The 18,364-nt window shown below is 46.9% G+C and overlaps 1 protein-coding gene across 2 annotated transcripts in view; it reads right to left on the bottom strand.

Annotated features, from left to right (window-relative positions):
- Positions 1–17,561, bottom strand: part of NCF2 (neutrophil cytosolic factor 2) — a 32,902-nt gene extending 15,341 nt beyond the window's left edge. Inside the window, exons 1-5 of one of the 2 annotated variants that reach the window (XM_053604608.1) lie at positions 17,053–17,561; positions 14,470–14,552; positions 6,524–6,632; positions 3,165–3,299; positions 2,005–2,112 (exon numbers count right to left, since the gene is read on the bottom strand). In XM_053604608.1, coding sequence (XP_053460583.1) covers positions 2,005–2,112; positions 3,165–3,299; positions 6,524–6,632; positions 14,470–14,552; positions 17,053–17,226 — 609 coding nt within the window. In that variant the 5' untranslated portion in view covers positions 17,227–17,561. The remainder of the gene's footprint in view (positions 1–2,004; positions 2,113–3,164; positions 3,300–6,523; positions 6,633–14,469; positions 14,553–17,052) is intronic. The other variant, XM_053604609.1, reaches the window with a different exon arrangement.
- Between the last annotated feature and the right edge of the window lie 803 nt (positions 17,562–18,364).

The following is an 18,364-nucleotide window of genomic DNA, read 5'->3' as shown; positions in this document are numbered from 1 at the left end:
CGCCATTTCCCCCTCCTGCTGTGTTTTCCCCAAGATTCCCTCCTTTCTCACATCGGAAGCCCATTCTCCCTTGCGCCTGGTTTCAGAGGAGGGCAGTAGCTCTGGGATTAGAAATTGCTGGATTCCGGTGGCACCTGTGGCTCAAAGGGGTAGGGCACCAGCCCCATATGCCGGAGGTGGTGGGTTCAAACCCAGCCCTGGCCAAAAACTGCAAAAAAGAAATTGCTGGATTCAGCGACCAAAGAAACTCGTATTCACCTCAGCCCTGCTAGCCCCGGCTGGCTTTTTCTCTTATAAGAAGTTAACTGGGGGCGGCGCCTGTGGCTCAGTCGGTAAGGCGCCGGCCCCATATACCGAGGGTGGCGGGTTCAAACCTGGCCCCAGCCAAACTGCAACCAAAAAATAGCCGGGCGTTGTGGCGGGCGCCTGTAGTCCCAGCTACTTGGGAGGCTAAGGCAAGAGAATCACTTAAGCCCAGGAGTCGGAGGTTGCTGTGAGCTGTGTGATGCCACAGCACTCTACCGAGGGCAGTAAAGTGAGACTCTGTCTCTACAAAAAAAAAAAAAAAAAGAAGTTAACTGATGACTTCATACTGAACCTCAGAGTCAAAGTGTTCTATAATAGACATTAAAAAAAAATAAGTTAACTGATGACTTCATATTGAACCTCTGAGTCAAAGCATTCTATGACAGACATACTCTTATCTGACAATATGAATGTAACTTTTTTTGCATTATTATTATTGTTGTTGTTGCTCAATATTTCGTTGCAGCAATCATCTGATTTCTTTTCCAAATGTATTTATCTTTGTTCGTTCTTCATGAGGTTTTTGTTTCTAGTCTTTATCTTAAACATTGTTATTGTTATTAAATTTTAAGCCTTTTTAATTTTGTGAAGGCAAAAAGTGGAAACCAAATAAACACATGCATATGTACAAACTAAATAAAAAATTTTTTTCATTGAGATGCAGTTTGTATCACATCAAATTAACCATTTTAAAGTGAGTGATTCAGTGGCATTTAGTACATTGGCCATGCTGTACAACCACCACCTCTGTCTAGTTCTAAAACCTTTTTTGTCACGGCTCCCTAACAAAATGCTGTACCCATGAGCAGTTGGTCCACACTTCACCTCCCCCTAACCTGGCAACCACCAATTTGCTTTCAGTTTCTGTGGATTTACCTAGTCAAGATGGCTCCTTTCAATGCAATGATACAACACATGGCCTCTCGTGTCTGGCTTCTTTGATAACCATGATGTTTCCAAGGTTCATCCATGTTGGAGCATGAACCATACTTCATTCCCTTCTTATAGCTGAGTAAGAGTCCACTGTACGGATATATCACATTTTGTTTATCCATTCATCCATTGATGGATATCTGGGAGGTTTCCATTAACTGAGGCTCTCTTGACCTCTGCTACTACTGTGCCAGACCCAGCACCCCAGCCATTAGACTACTTCAGTCCTATAAAGGTGCCAAGGTCAAATGTAGTTTTGAAAGGAGACCACTGACCTACTATGGATCATGGCTGAAAGGGTTTGAGACCTGGATTCAGAAGGGGTCTAGTTTAAGAAGGAGTGTAAAGAGAGTGCTGTGGAAGGGCTGGGAAATTCTCTAGCAGACAGACATGAATATCAAACACCACTAGGCCATGAGGGTTCCATGCTGGTCCCTTTCCCTAACACGTTCTCTGTACTTGCAGTTAGCCCCTCGTAGCTGTGTATTCTTTCCATCAGTTCATTCCCCAAGACTCAGCATCCTGTGAGTAACCCTGTGGCTCTCACCCAGCCTCAGGCTACAAGCGAGGAATGAAAGAAGGCTGGAGAAAAACTAGAAGCGTTTGCCCATCCTTCAGCCAGACCTCTGCCCTGTAAGCAAGCCTCTCATTGCCATAACAGGGGCAGAGCCACAGGAAGATGCCCCCTTCTCCAGAGTCCCATACCCTTGCTCCTCATGGCCCAGGCCACAGGGGACACAGGGCAGGACAAGTGACCCCACCTACCGTAGCCTTGCCGAGGTAATCCTTCTTGGCCAGCTGAGCCACTTGTCTCTCATTTGGTCGAAACAGCCTGCCCATGGGGATCACCACTGGCTCATACAGCTTCTGTCTCTGCAGCACAGAAAACACAGTATAGTAAGCCCTTCATAACTGACCACATCCTTAAGTTGACCTAATTTTTACAGGCCAGACAAGGACCCCATGTAGTTCCTCATGTTGAGCACTTCTGTATGTTGATCCGTTTGCTGCAGTCCCCTGGAGTTCTGTATAGAGGTTCTACAGTATTCTCCTATCTGAAAATAGGGGTGGCTGTGCTTGTCCTGCCTCCCTCACTGGATAGACACATGGATCCATGGAGATAACCACATCAAAGCACTTATTCCAAATTTCTAAGAACTGATCTTGTTATTGGGTGTTAATGCAGGAGCAGTTGGTTTCAACATCACCTTTTGCTGAGAGGCTGTGTGGACATCCTTTGGTGCTGTTTTCCCAGCACCCTTTTTTCCCAGAGGAACTTGCCCCCCAACTCTGTGTGCTATCTTTGGGATCCTCTCACAGCACAGGACATACCACCACCACCACCATGAGGGTGGCCCAAGACCCACACAAGGTCATGACAGTGCTCTCTGAGGATTGGAGTTTGTTGACATGAATAGTGTTTGAAGACTGATTTACACCCTCTTGTAACAGGTGTTTTAAAAATCGAATTTAAAACTAGTTTTATTCCCAAATATGCTCAAACTGCATAATTTTCAATATTCATTTGTATAATCAATGCATTTTTGTTGAGAGCGTTATGTGCCCAGCACTGGGCCTAGCCGTAAGAACTCACTTGTGACCAAGCAGATGTGGTCTGTGCCCTCTCGGTGCTCAGGAGTTGCCCTGTGCTGCTCCAGCCTCTAGCATCCCCAGCATCCTTCCCCCCACCCCCACTATGAAGCTCCACTTGGAAGACAGAGTGACACAGAGGCTCCGAGGCCCCAGAATTTAGCCCTCAGCTTCTCACACACATTCAAGATCTTACGTAGGACTATTCCCAAAGATCTGTTACTCAGAACTCACAGAAAGAAAAAGCACTCTCATGGTTTCTCGATTGCGTGTCCTCCGAGACAAATCAGAATCCAATGAAACCCTCTCCCTACCTGGAGCACCAACGCACTTACCCAGACGCTTTCCATGGCCTTGTCGATTTTGGAATGTCTGGGCTCAGACTTCATTTTCGAAGCCAGTGCTAACTGTTCCTCTGCCTTTTTCCATTCCTCCTTCTTGGCGTACATGAAAGCAATATTATATAACACCTAGAGAAGTATGGACCAAGACATAAAACTTGAGAATACTCCAAATCAAAGGGCCCGGGAAGGGCTTACATGGATAGTCCAGGAATGTTGCCTGGTGACATTTCTCCTGGGAAAATCTAACACACAGCACAATTAGTTCCGCTGTGGAGTTATGTCAAGCACAAGCAGGGTGTTAACAACTCCTCATGTAATGCATAAGCCCAACATCATGTGCATTCTTTAACAGCCAAACAGGTCAGGAGGGGATGAGAACTATTGTGTTGTTTTAGCCCAGAGAAGAACGATTTGCTCAAGGCTACTTGGGGAGGCAAAGACAGAGTTGGGAATAAAATACTGGTGTGTGTCTTTCCAATCTACCTCCCACTACTGAGCCTAGGCTGAAACACTGGACAGGTACAGGGTAGAGAGAAGGTTCCAGCTGCACCATCCTGCACCATCACCAGTAGAACCCACGTGAGCAGCGAGACATAACATGTACAGCAATGCACGTCAGGAAACTCCATGGGCAGAAGTCCCCAGGAGCTGGGAAGAGACTTGGCACAGAAGCCATGGGAGCGTTTCACCTGGGTTGTGGAGGGAATGGCAAATTCAACAGCAGTCCCAATTTTCCAGGTCTTGAGTTGGGTTGCAGGCTCATGAGTGTTTATTTTACTATTATGCTTCATGATTTACACAAAGAATCAAATAATCTTTGTGATATATTAGCAGGATAAAAAAAATCTACTTGACTGAAAGAAACAGAAAAGATGGGATATGGAAATGAGGCGGTATGACATCGGAGGCTAGGTTATAAAAGACATTGACACTCTGTCTTACTTTCTCTTGGATGCTTGCTCTGGAAGAAGCCAGCTGCCATGTCATGATAGGACTTGGCAGCCCCAGTGAGATATTTATGTGCCAAAGAACCAAGGCCACCTGCCAGCAGGCAATGTTAACTTGCCTCCATGGAGTTAGTGGATGGTGCCAGATGACAGGGACCCAGAACAAGTCCAGAAGTGGAGACCTGGCCCCCTTCCAGAGGTCTGGAAGCCCAGAAGTGGAGATCTGGCCCTACCACTGAGCCTCCAGGAGCTGTGGCCTTCTGTATCCACAGGCTGCCCCAGCCCACCTTGACCTCCCTGTCTGGGTCTCAGCCACCTTCTTCTTCTTTTTTTTTTTTTTTTTGAGACAGAGTCTCACACTGTCGCCCTGTGTAGAGTGCTATGGCATCACAGCTCACAGCAACCTCCAACTCTTGGGCTTAAGTGAGTCTCTTGCCTCAGCCTTCCAAGTAGCTGAGACTACAGGCGCCCACCACAATTGCCTGGCTATTTTTGGTTGGAGTTGTCATTGTTGTTTGGCAGGCCTGGGCTGGGTTCAAACCCACCAGCTCTGGTGTATGAGGCTGGTGCCCTTAGCCGCTGAGCTACAGGCACCAAGCCTCAGCCACCTTCTGAAGAGAGTTTTCTTCACCACTGGTTTTTATGACTCACAGCAAAACCTTAACACTCTTCAAAAAGAATGGTATGATTTCTCAGAAGCCAGGCTTACACTATAGTGGGAAGGGAGAGATTATAATTAGCGACATGATTGGAGGGTCTCATGTGGCAAAGAGGATCTTAGACCTTGAAAAGTCCAGCCTTACTTGCAGAGAGGCCCACTCTGCCCACTGAGTCATGTCAACTTCAACTACAAGGGGGACGTTCCTCTCATAGAATTCTACTTCAATACAGCTGCGGAATGATCCTTTTTCTAGAGCCGTTGGTTCCCCCTCCTTAATCTGTATAAATGGTTCTCAGTGGGTTATTGGCAATATCTAGAGATATTTTAGGTTGTCACACTGGGTGGGGGCAGTGGCAGTGCTACTGATGCCTAGTGAGTAGACCATAACACACAGGCCACTCCCCCCTTAATAAAGGATTTTCTGGTCCAACATAATAATAGTGCCACAATTGAAAAACTCCACTCTAGAAGCTGGTGGCTTACCTGCCAATTCTACTGCAAAGCCTTATCTGTGAGAAGAGCAGTGAGCTGCTTAGTCTGTTGCAGGGCTGGGGCGGGGCCACACTTCCCCAGGGGCCCCAGGCAGCTGTGGACTCTATTATTAGCCCTGAGCGACCCTGGGAACACTTGACTTCTAGTGCCTGAGAAACTAAAGCAATGGGACTTTTTCCAGTGATTCTTCTAAAGAAAGATCTGTGACATTTGCAGGAATTTTACTCTTCGAAGCCACTGATGTATATTTGGGAGAGGAAAGGGGTGGGAAGGGTTGACTGGAAAAGTATATGAACCTTTGTAGTCTAAGCCAGTCATGTCTTTCCCTGTTGATAATACAGAAAAAAAAAGGTTGTTCTTATGGAAACCTCTACCCCAACTTGTGTTTTGAGCAGTTCTTTGAACAAGAGGGGACGTATTTGTGCCAAATTCTCCTCATTTGCTCATTGGGCATCAACCAAGTACATGGGGTAAGAATTACTATTAGTGGAGTGTGGTCTGTAACTTGGGAACTGAGCAAGGTTATGGCTGGTCCCACATAGAGTGAACTCATGATTTGGGATTTGTTAGTAGAATGCTGGGCAAATAGTTCGTCAGCCTGAATTGCTAATCAAAACATGAAGATTAATATGGGCCAGGCACAGTGGCTCACGTCTGTAATCCTAGCACTCTGGGAGCTTGAGGTAAGAGGATCACTTGAGCTCAGGAGTTCGAGACCAGCCTGAGCAAGAGTGAGATCCGGTCCCCAGTAAAAATCGAAAAATTAGCTGTTGAGCGCCTGTAGTCCTAGCTATGTGGGAGGCTAAGGCAGGAGGATCGCTTGAACCCAGGAGTTCAAGGTTGCTGTGAGCTAGGCTGATGCCAGGACACTCTAGCCTGGGCAACAGAGTGAGACTGTCTCAAAAAAATAATAAATAAAAAGAAAGAAAGAAAATTATTATGAACACTTTCACAGGCCAACACACTCATGTCCAGCCTTCCTTCAGAGAGCCCAAGGGGCTTATTTTTGCCCGTGCCTTTGAGCCTCACATTATTAAAATGCACGCCGGTGGGTAACCGGTGACTCAGTGGTGAGCCTCCAGTTGTCCATTGCAGTCTTATCTTAAGGGATCACCTGAGTTCCAAGGCATAGGAGGAAAAAAGGACCTTTCCAAGGTCCTGAAGGGGTCAACAGCCCACTGTGTCCCTGAACAGTTGCTGCCCATCCAGCCACAGTCCCTCCTGCACAGGCTGGGGTCTGTGTGTCTCACCTCACAGGCAAACAGCTTGAATGGCAGCCCCAGGATCTTGTAGTCTATCAGCTGGTTCCCTCGAAGCTGAGTCAAGGCCTCCTTAAGGTCTTTAATCGCCAAATCATATCTGCAGGACAGAGGGAGAAAATCAACCAGACTGGGGCAGGGGAATGAATGCAGGGTGAAATATGAGTGTCACTATGAACTCGCTCAGTTCTGCAGTTACAGACCACACCCCACCATCAGCAGTTCTCTCTTCTCCATCCATCTTCCTGGGATGAGAAGGCTTTCTGATTCCTTTCCACCTGTTACAGCTGTTCAACAACTCTGAGCTCAAGTATTCTAAAGAACTCAGGGTGAACCCAGTGCCCCCAGGGGCCGTGCTAGGCAGCCACAGGGATGTTTTTCTCTGTTGACTGCCTACAACTCCCACCTTTCTGACAACCTGGCTTGTTGCTTTCACATACAACCCTTGTTCTCTCTTGAGAGCTCCCAGAAGAGCCAGCACCTGCCCACCCCATGTCCCTGCTGAGCCTCCAGAGCTGATCTGGAGCACTGCTCACTTCTGGCTCCCCACCGGAAGGCCAGGCCAGCCTGGCACAGCTCTCAGGGGTCCCTAATCACAGCTGCTGACTTCACCTTCCTGAGCACAGCTTCTCCCTGGCTTTTTTTGAGACTAACTTAGATCTTGGTTTTGTGGCCTTCTTAGTCTCCTCTCCCTCCCTGTCTCCTCCACACTGGAAAAATCAAAAAGAAACTACTGTTGAAGGCAGATAGACAGTATTTCTAATGCTGCTCCCGGGCATGTTGGATCTGAGTTGCACCGAGAGGCTCGGGGTGTGTCAGGTACATCCTTAGATTTGCGGCAGAGAATGGGGCTGACCACAGGGGTGTGGGTGGGGGCTGGACATATGCTCCTGAGGAAGCTGGCCCAGGTCTTGTCCTGACCCTGACTTCTACAGGGACCCTGTTAAGAGGGAGACTTTGCTGGGCTGCAAGGATGGGGGCAGCCCTTACTCCACGCAGCGCCCTGCCTGGCAGGAGCAAATCAGGCTGCCTGGTTGTGACTCCCACCTGGGCAACTGGACCAAAAGTCCCTAGGCCACTCTCTGACCCAGAGCTGCCATCTGGGCTTCCGTGGAGACAAGCCCGGGATTTGTTGTGGGGGGTTTTCTGTGTGTGGGTGAGGGACAGAGTCTCACTCTGTTGCCCTGGGTAGAGTGTCGTGGCATCATCATAGCTCACAGCAACCTCAAACTCTTGGCCTCAAGTGATCCTCTGGCCTCAACGTCTGGCTAGATTTTTAATTTTCAGCAAAGAGGGCATCTTGCTCTTCCTCAGGCTGGTCTGGAACTCCCGCGCTCAAGTGATCCTCCCTCCCGCAGTGCTGAGATTATAGGCACCAGCCACCGCGCTGGGCCAACAAGCCTGGGATTTGGACACAGGCCACGTGGCTCCTTAACAGGTTGCGTGGTGTGGTAAAGAGACCAGGAGCCAGGAGCCAGATAAAGAAGCTCTGCCACTAACCTCGAGACCCCAGCAAGTCACTTCCCAGGCCTCAGGCTCCACGTCAGGGTTACAGCAGGGGACTGTACATATACAGAGAAAAAAACATGCACACGAGGAGCTTGCTGGGCTATGGATCCAACTTCTGGAGTCCAAACCACCTGGACCTGAGTCCTGGCTCTGCCACTTACTGTCTGATGAGGAAGAGCAAGTTATTTAGCTTCTCTATGTTTGTTTCCTCATCTTTAGAATAAGAAAATAATAACAGCATGTACCTCATAGGTTATGAGAACTAAAGGAGACGAAGCATTTGGCCAGTGCCGGGCCCTCACAGTAATTTACTGTTACTATTGTTATTATTTTTTCAGCCCTAAAACTCTACCAATTAAATCCATACACTGATCATGTATTATGTGATTACATAAAGCACCATGCTATATAAGGTATTATCAGATTTTAAAAATAGCTGGTGTGGAAGCTGGAACTCTGATCCAGGAAGCTTAGTGCTGAGCCAAAGGCTGGTTGGCCCAGAGTCCTGAGAACGTGAACGCAGGGTGGTTGGGAGGCCTGCTCACCTTTGAGGTGGGAGGCTGGTTTTCTCTAGACTCCTCTTTGTTGATAGAGATAATTATAAAACCTATTAAAAACATGCAGATGGCTCCTTAACACGCAGTGGGCATTTCAAGTGCCTTTGAGATGGTCCTGGGAAGGGAAAAAAAGCAGCAAGTGGCCCTTCCGTGTCAGCCAGAGGGTGCAGTGACTGGCTCTACTGGCTGAGCCACTGAACCTTCCCCACTGAGGAGAGGCAGGCAGGGCGCAGGTGTCCGGTTCCCTGGCAGCTACAGTTTCCACTGTGCTCTCCTGCCCGTTTGGGAGCCAGCAGAAGGTCCCAGAGGGCTGCTTTTAAGCGCCGTCAGCATTCACCTGCGAAAGTGCCTTCCTCTCTGCTGAGCTGGCCAAGTGGATGGATTTCAGGCTGGAAGTGCCAGAGCCGCCGGCGTTTACCCGGCATCGCCTGAGCCCAGCAAAATTGCCCTTATGTAACTCACTAGCGCATCAAGATGTCTGAAGATCTGGGCCCAGGGAGTGGGAGACAGAACTGACCAATTATTCAGTGCATGCTTTGTGTTAAAAACAAAACAAACAAACAAATAAAAAAACCAAAAACAATAAAACGGGCTGGGGCGGGACCTGGTGTGATGGCACCAGCCTGTAGTCCAGGGAGGCTGAAGCGGGAGGATAGCTTGAGCCCAGAAGTTTGAGGCCAGTCTGGGCAGATAGTGAACCCTGCTTCCCTTTTCCGGGGTCCGTCTCTAAATTAATTAATTATTTTTTTAAAAAACAAGGTGGGGGTGTCTGTGCTAAGTGTCATTTTAAAAACATGCCTTTGAAACTCCCTGCTACAGGCCTCTCCTGGACTCCTCCACTTGTTTACCCCTGAGGGGTCCACTTTGACACACAGCTCTCCTTCCAGCTGCGTGGGGGTCTGAATAGGCTTGGTATGAGAATTCAGAAATAGCATTCAGCCCAGCGTGTGGGTGGGTGCGCAGCAGGAACCCCTGCCTCCCTGATGCCCTTCAAGAAGAGAGTTCTCCTTGATCCTATTTGGAAGCACCCCCTGGTAGCTGGGCAAGGTACTGGCAGCTCCTCCCACCCCCAGCACTGCTGGGCTGAGTGCTTTCTTCCCACCCACACTCCGGTGACACCACGTGGGGGCACCTTTGCCCCCAACTCCTCCCGGGGCTCACCACCTGAAGGCAAACTCGCCCTGGCTTTTCACAGCTCTGACCTTGCGAGGTTTATAATCACCCCTTTTTGTGATACTCCTGTAAAGGTTTCTTTGCTGAAGACCCTATCAATGGCCGGTGCAGTCTAGAATCCTGGAGTTTCTGCAAATTTAAAGTCAAATGTCAAATGCAGTTGGGTTGCTGCAGGTGGGGCTCTGGTGGGACTTTGTGTCCACGCCCTCCAGGTCAGCGGGCTTTGCTGTGTTGGCTCTGTAAGTTGTTCCTTCAAGGTCTCACCATTATCTGCACACAGTAAGACTCATAAGGCCTGGGGTCTGAGAGACGACTTAGAGCTCTCTTCTCCCCTTTTGGATGACAAAACTGGGACCAGAGAGGCAACACAGCTTGTCCAAGGTCATCACTAAGACACCACTCGCCATCTCAGAAATGCACTTGAACTTTGTTCTTTTGGAAATTTGTAATGACAGAAGAGCAACATAAGAGAGTGGGGGACATGGAGAAATCATCCATAACATAATCTCTCTGCAGCACTTCCCACTGTAATCTTACCCCACTCGTTAGAGAGTAATTTCTCTGGCTGGGCCGTGGCTCGCTCCTGTAATCCTAGCACTCTGGGAGACCTAGGCAGGAGGATCACGTGAGACCAGGAGTTTGAGACCAGCCTAAGCAACAGAGTAAGACTGTCTCAAAAAAAAAAAAAAAAAAAAAAAAGGAATTTCTCTCAATCCTTATGGGACTTACTATTATTATTTTTTTTGAGACAGAATCTCACTTTATCACCCTCAGTAGAGTGCTGTGCCGTCACAGCTCACAGCAACCTCCAGCTCTTGGGCTTAGGCGATTCTCTTGCCTCAGCCCCCCAAATAGCTGGGACTACAGGCACCCACCACAACACCCAGCTGTTTTTTTTGTTGTTGTTACAGTTTGGATGGGGCTGGGTTCGAACCTGCCACCCTCGGTATATGGGGCCAGTGCCCTACCCATTGAGCCACTTATTTCCAGTGGGACTTATTTAAAAATATAACTAAAATGCTGATCACAGTAATCCCAGTGCTTCGAATGGCAGAAGCAGAAGCTGCTTTCCACTTGAGGCTGTAAGTTTGAGACCCAGCTTGGGCAACATAGTGAGACCCCCCCCATTTCTATAAAAAACAAAAAGTTAGCTGGGCACAGTGGCTTATGCCTAAAGACCTAGCTACTTGGGAGAGGAGGCAGGAGGATTGCTTGAGCCTATAAATTTAAGATTACAGTGGCTATCTTAGTGCTACAGCACTCCAGCCTGGGTGATGGAGCGAGATCCTATTTCTAAACTAACTAACTAATAAATAAATAAATATCACTTACAGCACTTGCCCAATTATACCTTGCGTTATAATTACTGGCATTCTTGACTTGTTTCCCCTTTTTAATTTATAAGTTCCTTAAATCAGAGATTATATTTTTCTCAGTTTTGTTTCATTAAATAAGCATTTAATGAGCAACTGTGATGCTAGATTCTGAAACACGAGTATAAGTAAAGACTTCTCAAGAAACTCAGAGGAGACTAATATACACAGTAAGCAAATATCTGGACTAGACACATGTTATAAAAAGAGACACAAAAGAGAGAGTGGTCACTGCTTTAGTTGTCCGTGGCTGGGCTGAACGCACGGAGGATGAGTGAATGGCTAGGTGGCAGCTGGACCCCAGAGGAACAGGCGAGGGAATGTGGCCTTTGCCTTGTCGCAGTAGGAGCTGCTGGAAATTCTTAAGCAGATCACATTGACTTTTTTAAGATCCCTTTGTGTGGGGCACAGTGGATCATTCCTGTAATCCCAGCACTGTGGGAGCCCGAGGCAGGAGGACTGTTGGAGGCCAGGGGTTCAAGACCAGCCTAGGCAACATGGCAAGACCTCGTGTCTACCAAAAAAAAGTAAAAACTAGCCAGGTGTGGCAGTGCACACTTGTAGTCCCAGCTACTCAGGAGGTGGAAGTGGGAGGATCATTCGAGGCCAGGAGTTTGAGACTGCAGTGAGGTATGATTGTGCCACTGCTCTCCAGCCTGGGTGACAGACTGAGACTCCATCTCTAAAAAAAAATTCACGCTGGAATTTGGATGGAGGTGACAAGACTGGTAGCTGGGAAATCAGTTTGGAAGTGACTGCAGTAGCCCTGACGTAAAGTGAGGGTCTGAACCAGGGCAGTGCTAGTGGGAGTGGAGAGAAATAAGTAGATTTAAGAGATATTTAAAAAGCCAACCTGATAAGATTTAGAGAGAGAGACTTTCTGGGTCAGTCCCAGCTACAGACTTAGTAGCTGGCTGGTTAGCAATGGAGCTTGGTGGTGTGGGAGAGGGTGGTCCTGCCCAGAAATGGATCCTTAGAGTTCATATATGGACGTTCACATCTATATTCCCTTGAAATTGTGTACAAAAGAATGTATGTGTGTTTCTGGGAAGTAAGTCCATATATTTTGCCATTTAACAATCACCGCTATAGTCATAAAAGGGGAAAGGGTCAAGAATAGAACAGTAGGGAGAATACTAATACCTAGAGATTGTGCCAAGAAGCCAGCTTGGGGTCGAGAACAGCACTCCCTTTACATTACTTCTTTACTAGAGGGTTGAGTTAGAGATAAAATTTGGTAGATTTTTTTTTCCTTTCAGATTTAATTATTTTCAATCACTGATTAATTGAATACTAGATCTTGTTCCTAGATCTTTCCAGAATCTTTCTAACTCCCTAAAAAATCTGAGACTTCCAAGCCCTGGGTCTTGTGGGCACTTTTGTGTGCAATTTTTTTCTGAGGTCCTTTCTTCTTTTACCAGTGATTCTATTCATTGTAGGCCATTAGAGCTAATTAAAGAAATGGCTTTTGAGTTTGTCTTTTGAGATTAAGCTGGAGGATTTCTGCTGGGCCTCCTTGCATATCCTATACCTCTGCAGACTAAGCAGGGTCCTCAAACTTTTTAAACAGGGGGCCAGTTCACTGTCCCTCAGACCGTTGGAGGGCCGGACTATAGTTTAAAAAATAAACTATGAACAAATTCCTATGCACACTGCACATATCTTATTTTGAAGTAAAAAACAAAACGGGAACAAATACAATCACACCGCCTCGTGTGGCCCATGGGCCGCAGTTTGAGGACCCCCGATAGAGGGTTGAGGGAGGGGAATGAGAAGGATGTTAAGAAGGGTCACAGGCAGAGGCATGATGTCAGTACAGGCAAATGCCTGGATATCTCCTCTCAATCCCAGGCTTTTCCCAGATCTCACCTGAGTTTCTTTTGGGAACTCATTCAGGTCATTAATTATATCTACATCTTTAAAGTCCTCTGAGCTGCTTGTTGCTCCTACCCTGTTTCCCCGAAAATAAGACCTACTTACAGGAAAGATAAGACATCCCCTGAAAATAAGACCTAGCACACCTTAAAATAAGACACTGTCTTATTTTCGGGGAAACAGAGTAGCAATAGTTGAGCACATGGGTTTTACAGGCTCTGGTTCTGACCAACCCATAGGACCAAAGCCCTTCAACGTGGTACAGGATGGGACCCCATCCCCCTCCCTGACTTCTAGATAACCTCTTCAGGGACACCCTCTGCAGGCCTCCTCCTGCCCTTGACTGCTCCATCAGTGCCCTACCTCACCCACCCACACCCACACCATGCTCACACCATTTTCACTATTACAAAGGAAGTTCTCTGCTAACCTGAGCCAAAGTCCTAGAACTTGTACACACTGATGGAATAACTTCTACAAAGGGTCAGCTTGCCCTCTCCCAAAATATTTGAAATTAGCATTTCGAATTTTTTCCTTTGTCATTTTTATATTTGTTATGAGGTATCTGTGGGAGATGGGGGAAGTAGGAATTGAGATTAACTTTTATTTTGTATTTATTTATCATCTTACTAAGTGTTTCATGTTGACTGTGAACACATGAAAAACCTGCAGATAGGGTCATAGAAGAAAATGAACTTCCCTATGATCCTACTACTCAGATCTTTTTTTTTTCTTTGAGACAGAGTCTCACATTGTCACTCTTGGTAGGGTACCATAGCATCACCTCAAACTTTCGGGCTCAAGTGATTCTCTTGGCTTAGCCTCCCATGTAGCTGGGACTACGGGAGCCCACCACAATGCCTGGGTATTTTTAGAGATGGGTTCTTGCTCTTGCTCAGGCTGATCTTGAACACATGAGCTCAAGCAATCCACCCACCTTGGCCTCCCAGAGTGCTAGGATTATAGGCGTGAGCCACTGCACCCTGCCTGAGAGATTTACTGTTAACAGTTGGGTCTGTGGCCTTCCAGAATTTATCTGTGAAACAGAAATGGGATTGTGGTATATGTACTGTTTTGAAATCTGGTTTTAAAATTTAATATCTACTGTGAACTTTTTTGAAATCAATATACATATATCCTATTTATTGATCTGTATTAATTTATTCGTATGGAATGTTAATTCATGTTTTCATTTTTGTAGCTGAATCATATTTCGTTGAATGCTTTAAAATCGGGCTTTGATTACATTTTGTTGTAATGAAGCCAGATTTTCATGCAGCTTCATGAGCTCCTAGCAGCAGACTACCATGGGTGTCTCCATGAAAATGAGTCTCAGGCCCGTGGTGGTTATGTAAGCTCATTGTGAGTATGACACAACAGACGTATAATTTGGTGGCAGGCCTGCCTTCCCTCCCCAGTGAGAGTTTCTCTCTCACACTGGATCACTTACTTCTCTGTCCGGTAGTAGAGCATCCCTCGTTGGAAGTAAGCCACTGCCAAGTGCTTGTCTTGGTTAATGCTTTTGGTAAAGGCCTGCAGAAAGAAGGATCCATATATGGCCCTGGAGCAAGGCAGTGAGGAGGTGTGAGATGAACCAGAGGGAGAGAACAGGGAGGATGAGAATGACTGAGGTCTTGAAGGCAACAGAGGCTGAGGGCTCGGACCCCGGGGATCAGAACACCTTGTCTGTCACTTCCTCATTGCTTGGCATGTGGCCAGTTATCTAATTTCCCTGGACCTTGGTTTTCGCTTCTGTAAAATTGGGATATAACTATCTGCCTTTCAAGATTATGGATAGGATCAAAATAATATAATTAAAATATATAAACTGTCATATTTTATTACTATGCAAGCATGCTCATTACATGAATATCATGCAATTAAAATAATAACCAATAACTATGCATAGAAAATGCCGGTGGGAAGGGCTCCAGCAGGGAAATCAAGAGGGCAGAGGAAATGAGAAGGCCAGAAGCAGCAGATGCAGGGAGCAATGGAGAGTGGTGAGGGCGAAGGCCTGGGAGCTGAGAGGTGAGAAGTGGCCCGCACAGTCTGGCCAGGGGGCCCATGTCCAGGGCAAGGCAAGAGCAAATTGGCCCTGCTGGCATAGCCCAGCCTAGACTAGCTTTGTCCTCTGCCAGTCTTTTCTCCCTGACAAGGTGCACTTCATCTACAGCAGCCCTCAGAATGTGGGATGCTGTCTGCTCAGCCCTCCAGCAGCCCAGGACCCTCCCAGGCTCCTGTCTGTCAACTCTGGGACCTGAGTTTGACTCGCCAGGCTGTGAAAACATTTTGAGCCACTTTTCTCTCTTCCTGTCAGGGGTGTGTGGCTGTGGCTTATTTACCTGCCAGTCAGAGTGAGGCTGTTTATACTGGCTCTTTATAGGTAATGGAGAATCTATCATCTGTCCACACACTGCCTTGCAAAGGCTGGCAGTGAAAAGTAAAAATAATAACTAACTTGAATAGAACGGTGTGAAGTTACAGAGCACGTTAAGAGTTGGTATTTTTCCTGTAATCCTGTAATCTTATCTCTCTGGGAGTCCAAGGTGGGTAGATTGCCTGAGCTCAGGAGTTCAAGACCAGCCCGAGCAAGCATGAGACCCCATCTCTACTAAAAAATAGAAAAACTAGGCAGGTGCAGTGGCAGGAACCTGTAGTCCCAGCTACGCCAGAAGCTGAGGCAAGAGAATTGCTTGAACCCAGGAATTTGAGATTCCTGTGAGCTATGAAGCCAGAGTACTCTACCCAAGGTGACAGAGTGAGACTCTAAGAAAAAAAAGGAAAAGTTGGTATCTTAAAGTTTGTATGTCTTGCTTTAGACCTAAAGTCCAGAGAGAGGTAAAGCTGAGATTTGATCCCAGATAGTCTGCATCCAAACTCCATTCCCTGTCCACCTTATTGTGACCTATCTAAAAAATGATTACTGGGATTGCTCAGTTAATAGTAGGATAATAGAGAGATAAAAACATATTTGGAAAAAGACCCTAATGGATGCCACACCATGCCCTTGGCAGACATCATTCATTAGTCGTGGTATGATTTCCTACGGTTAGCCTCAGATTCCTTAAAAGAGTCCCTCCACATAATTGATCAGAATTGCCACTTGAGATAAAATCTATATTTTGCTAAGTGCCTCCCCTCAATCAAATGGGGGGGCAGAGCTGACACACACAGTATGCTTGGCCAGCCTTTTGGGGCGTCATAAAACCAGGTGCAAAGTGGTGAGACACACAGAGATCCTGAGTCCAGCAGGAGTTCTTTGAAGAAAATATAATTAGGGGAGTCTTCGCAGAGACGCTTAAGAACCATCATAGCCTGATTTGAATTTAGTAGATGGAGTAGGGAGGCGGCAACCCCGGCTGCCCATTGCAACCAACTGGGCAGCTTTTAAACTGAGGCTGCCCAAGCCCCTCACAGACAAAGTCAATCAAGCCTGAGCATCTTCATTTGTTTTAAAGCTCCCTGGAGGTTTTTTCTTGTTTGTTTGTTTTTTTAAATCATAGCTGTGTACATTAATGTGATCAAGGGGCACCATTCACTGGTTTTATAGACCATTTGACACATTTTCATTACACTGGTTAACGTAGCCTTCCTGGCATTTTCTTAGTTATTGTGTTAAGACATTTACATTCTACATTTACTAAGTTTCACATGTACCCTTGTAAGATGCACCTCAGGTGTAATCCCACCAATCACCCTCCCTCCACCCACCTCCCCCCTCCCTCCCCTCCATTTCCCCCTTCCCCCTATTCTTAGGTTGTAACTGGGTTATAGCTTTCATGTGAAAGCCCTAAATTAGTTTCATAGTAGGACTGAGTACATTGGATACTTTTTCTTCCATTCTTGAGATACTTTACTAAGAAGAATATGTTCCAGCTCCATCCAGGTAAACATGAAAGAGGTAAAGTCTCTCCCTGGAGGTTTTAAAGTATAAACTCTTTTGAAGCTTCCTGGATTTCTAAAGTGTAACTGGGTTCAAAGCCATAATTGCTAGGCACAGTGGAGGCCAGGGAGAGGCACCTGCACTCACCTTCTCCGCCTCCAGCGTGTTTCCCAGGATCGTGTGCATGCAGCCGATGTTGAAGCAAATCCGGGAGTGGGGGTCTTGGACTGAACTGAAGGCATCCAGGGCCCCCTTCCAGTCCTTCTTGTCCGCTGCCAGCACCCCTTCATTCCAGAGGCTGATGACCTCAGCCAGGGCCATGGTCAAGTGGAAAACAGGAGGCCAAGAGACCTGCCAGCACGCTGTCCTGGTGGCCCCCAGGTGTTCACCTTCCAGGCCTGGTGCCAGAATGGGGCCCAGCCTCCCTTAAGACAACATCTCAGTGTTGCAAAAGCATCAGGAAATGTCCCCACCTTTGGGCAACTGACCTAACCCTACCTAACTCTACCCTGAGGGAGAAAAGGAAAGAGAAAGACAGGCTGGTGGGGGCGGAGTGCGTAGGAGAGAGGAAGTACAGCAGATGCCGCCTGGATGGATCAGTTCCCCAAACTGCTTCTGCTCTGTCACCGGACTCTTCCGCTCTGTCTCCCACCCTCCTTCTGCAGCTTCTGGCCAGTGCTCTGCCCCCAGACCCGGGTGACCTTGGCAAATCAGTGCATCTTGCCAGGCATCGGTTTCCACACCCACATGGTGTGAGGCTGTTGGGCGGAGCATAGGCCTTGCCCATCTCACGTGGATCCCTCCCTCACTTTCTCATACTCCCTTAAACTAAACTGACGTGTTAGGTTTGATCAGGAGCTAAAATGAGTAATTCACAAGTTTTTGAGACAGGATGGTCTCAGTTGTCCATCTGAGTCTGAAATAACTTTTTTGAACTTTCCAGAAGTGTAGAGGAGACCAATTTCCTGCCAATGCCAAGATTGGGGGCCAGATGTGACAGTGAGTTATGACTTCTCCCGTCCTTCTATGAAAAACTGAAGTGACGATGTGCCTGCATTGACAATTAATGAGTTTACTAGTCTCTGAAAAAACACATTTAAGATTCTTTTCCTTGTTGCTTTGGAAAAGTATGTCAGTAAAACCTCCCTGAGGAATAATTAAGGATAGTGGGTGTAGCCAATTTGATTTACTAAAACCCTCGCTTCTTGTTAGGTAAAAATGCATGTGTATGAGAGTCAAATCCTTAGATGTGAGCTCTTGCTTTGTAGCAACTAAACCGACTCATTCATTACCACCAAACTTCCCCTAAAAGCCCAAAAAAGAAAACTTAAAATTGTATACTCCACAGGGATGGTAGGCTTGAAGGTACGAGAATTAAGAAGACATGTACATGTGTCCTTACACAGACCATTTCTTGTGTTTAGAAGTCCTTTCCACCTAACTTTTTGCCAGGCAAACT

Source organism: Nycticebus coucang, chromosome 10, assembly GCF_027406575.1.
Source record: "Nycticebus coucang isolate mNycCou1 chromosome 10, mNycCou1.pri, whole genome shotgun sequence".
In the NCBI taxonomy this organism is placed as follows: Eukaryota; Metazoa; Chordata; class Mammalia; order Primates; family Lorisidae; genus Nycticebus; species Nycticebus coucang.
The sequence above is the reverse complement of the archived record's forward strand: the minus strand, read 5'-3'. Positions and strand labels throughout refer to the sequence as shown.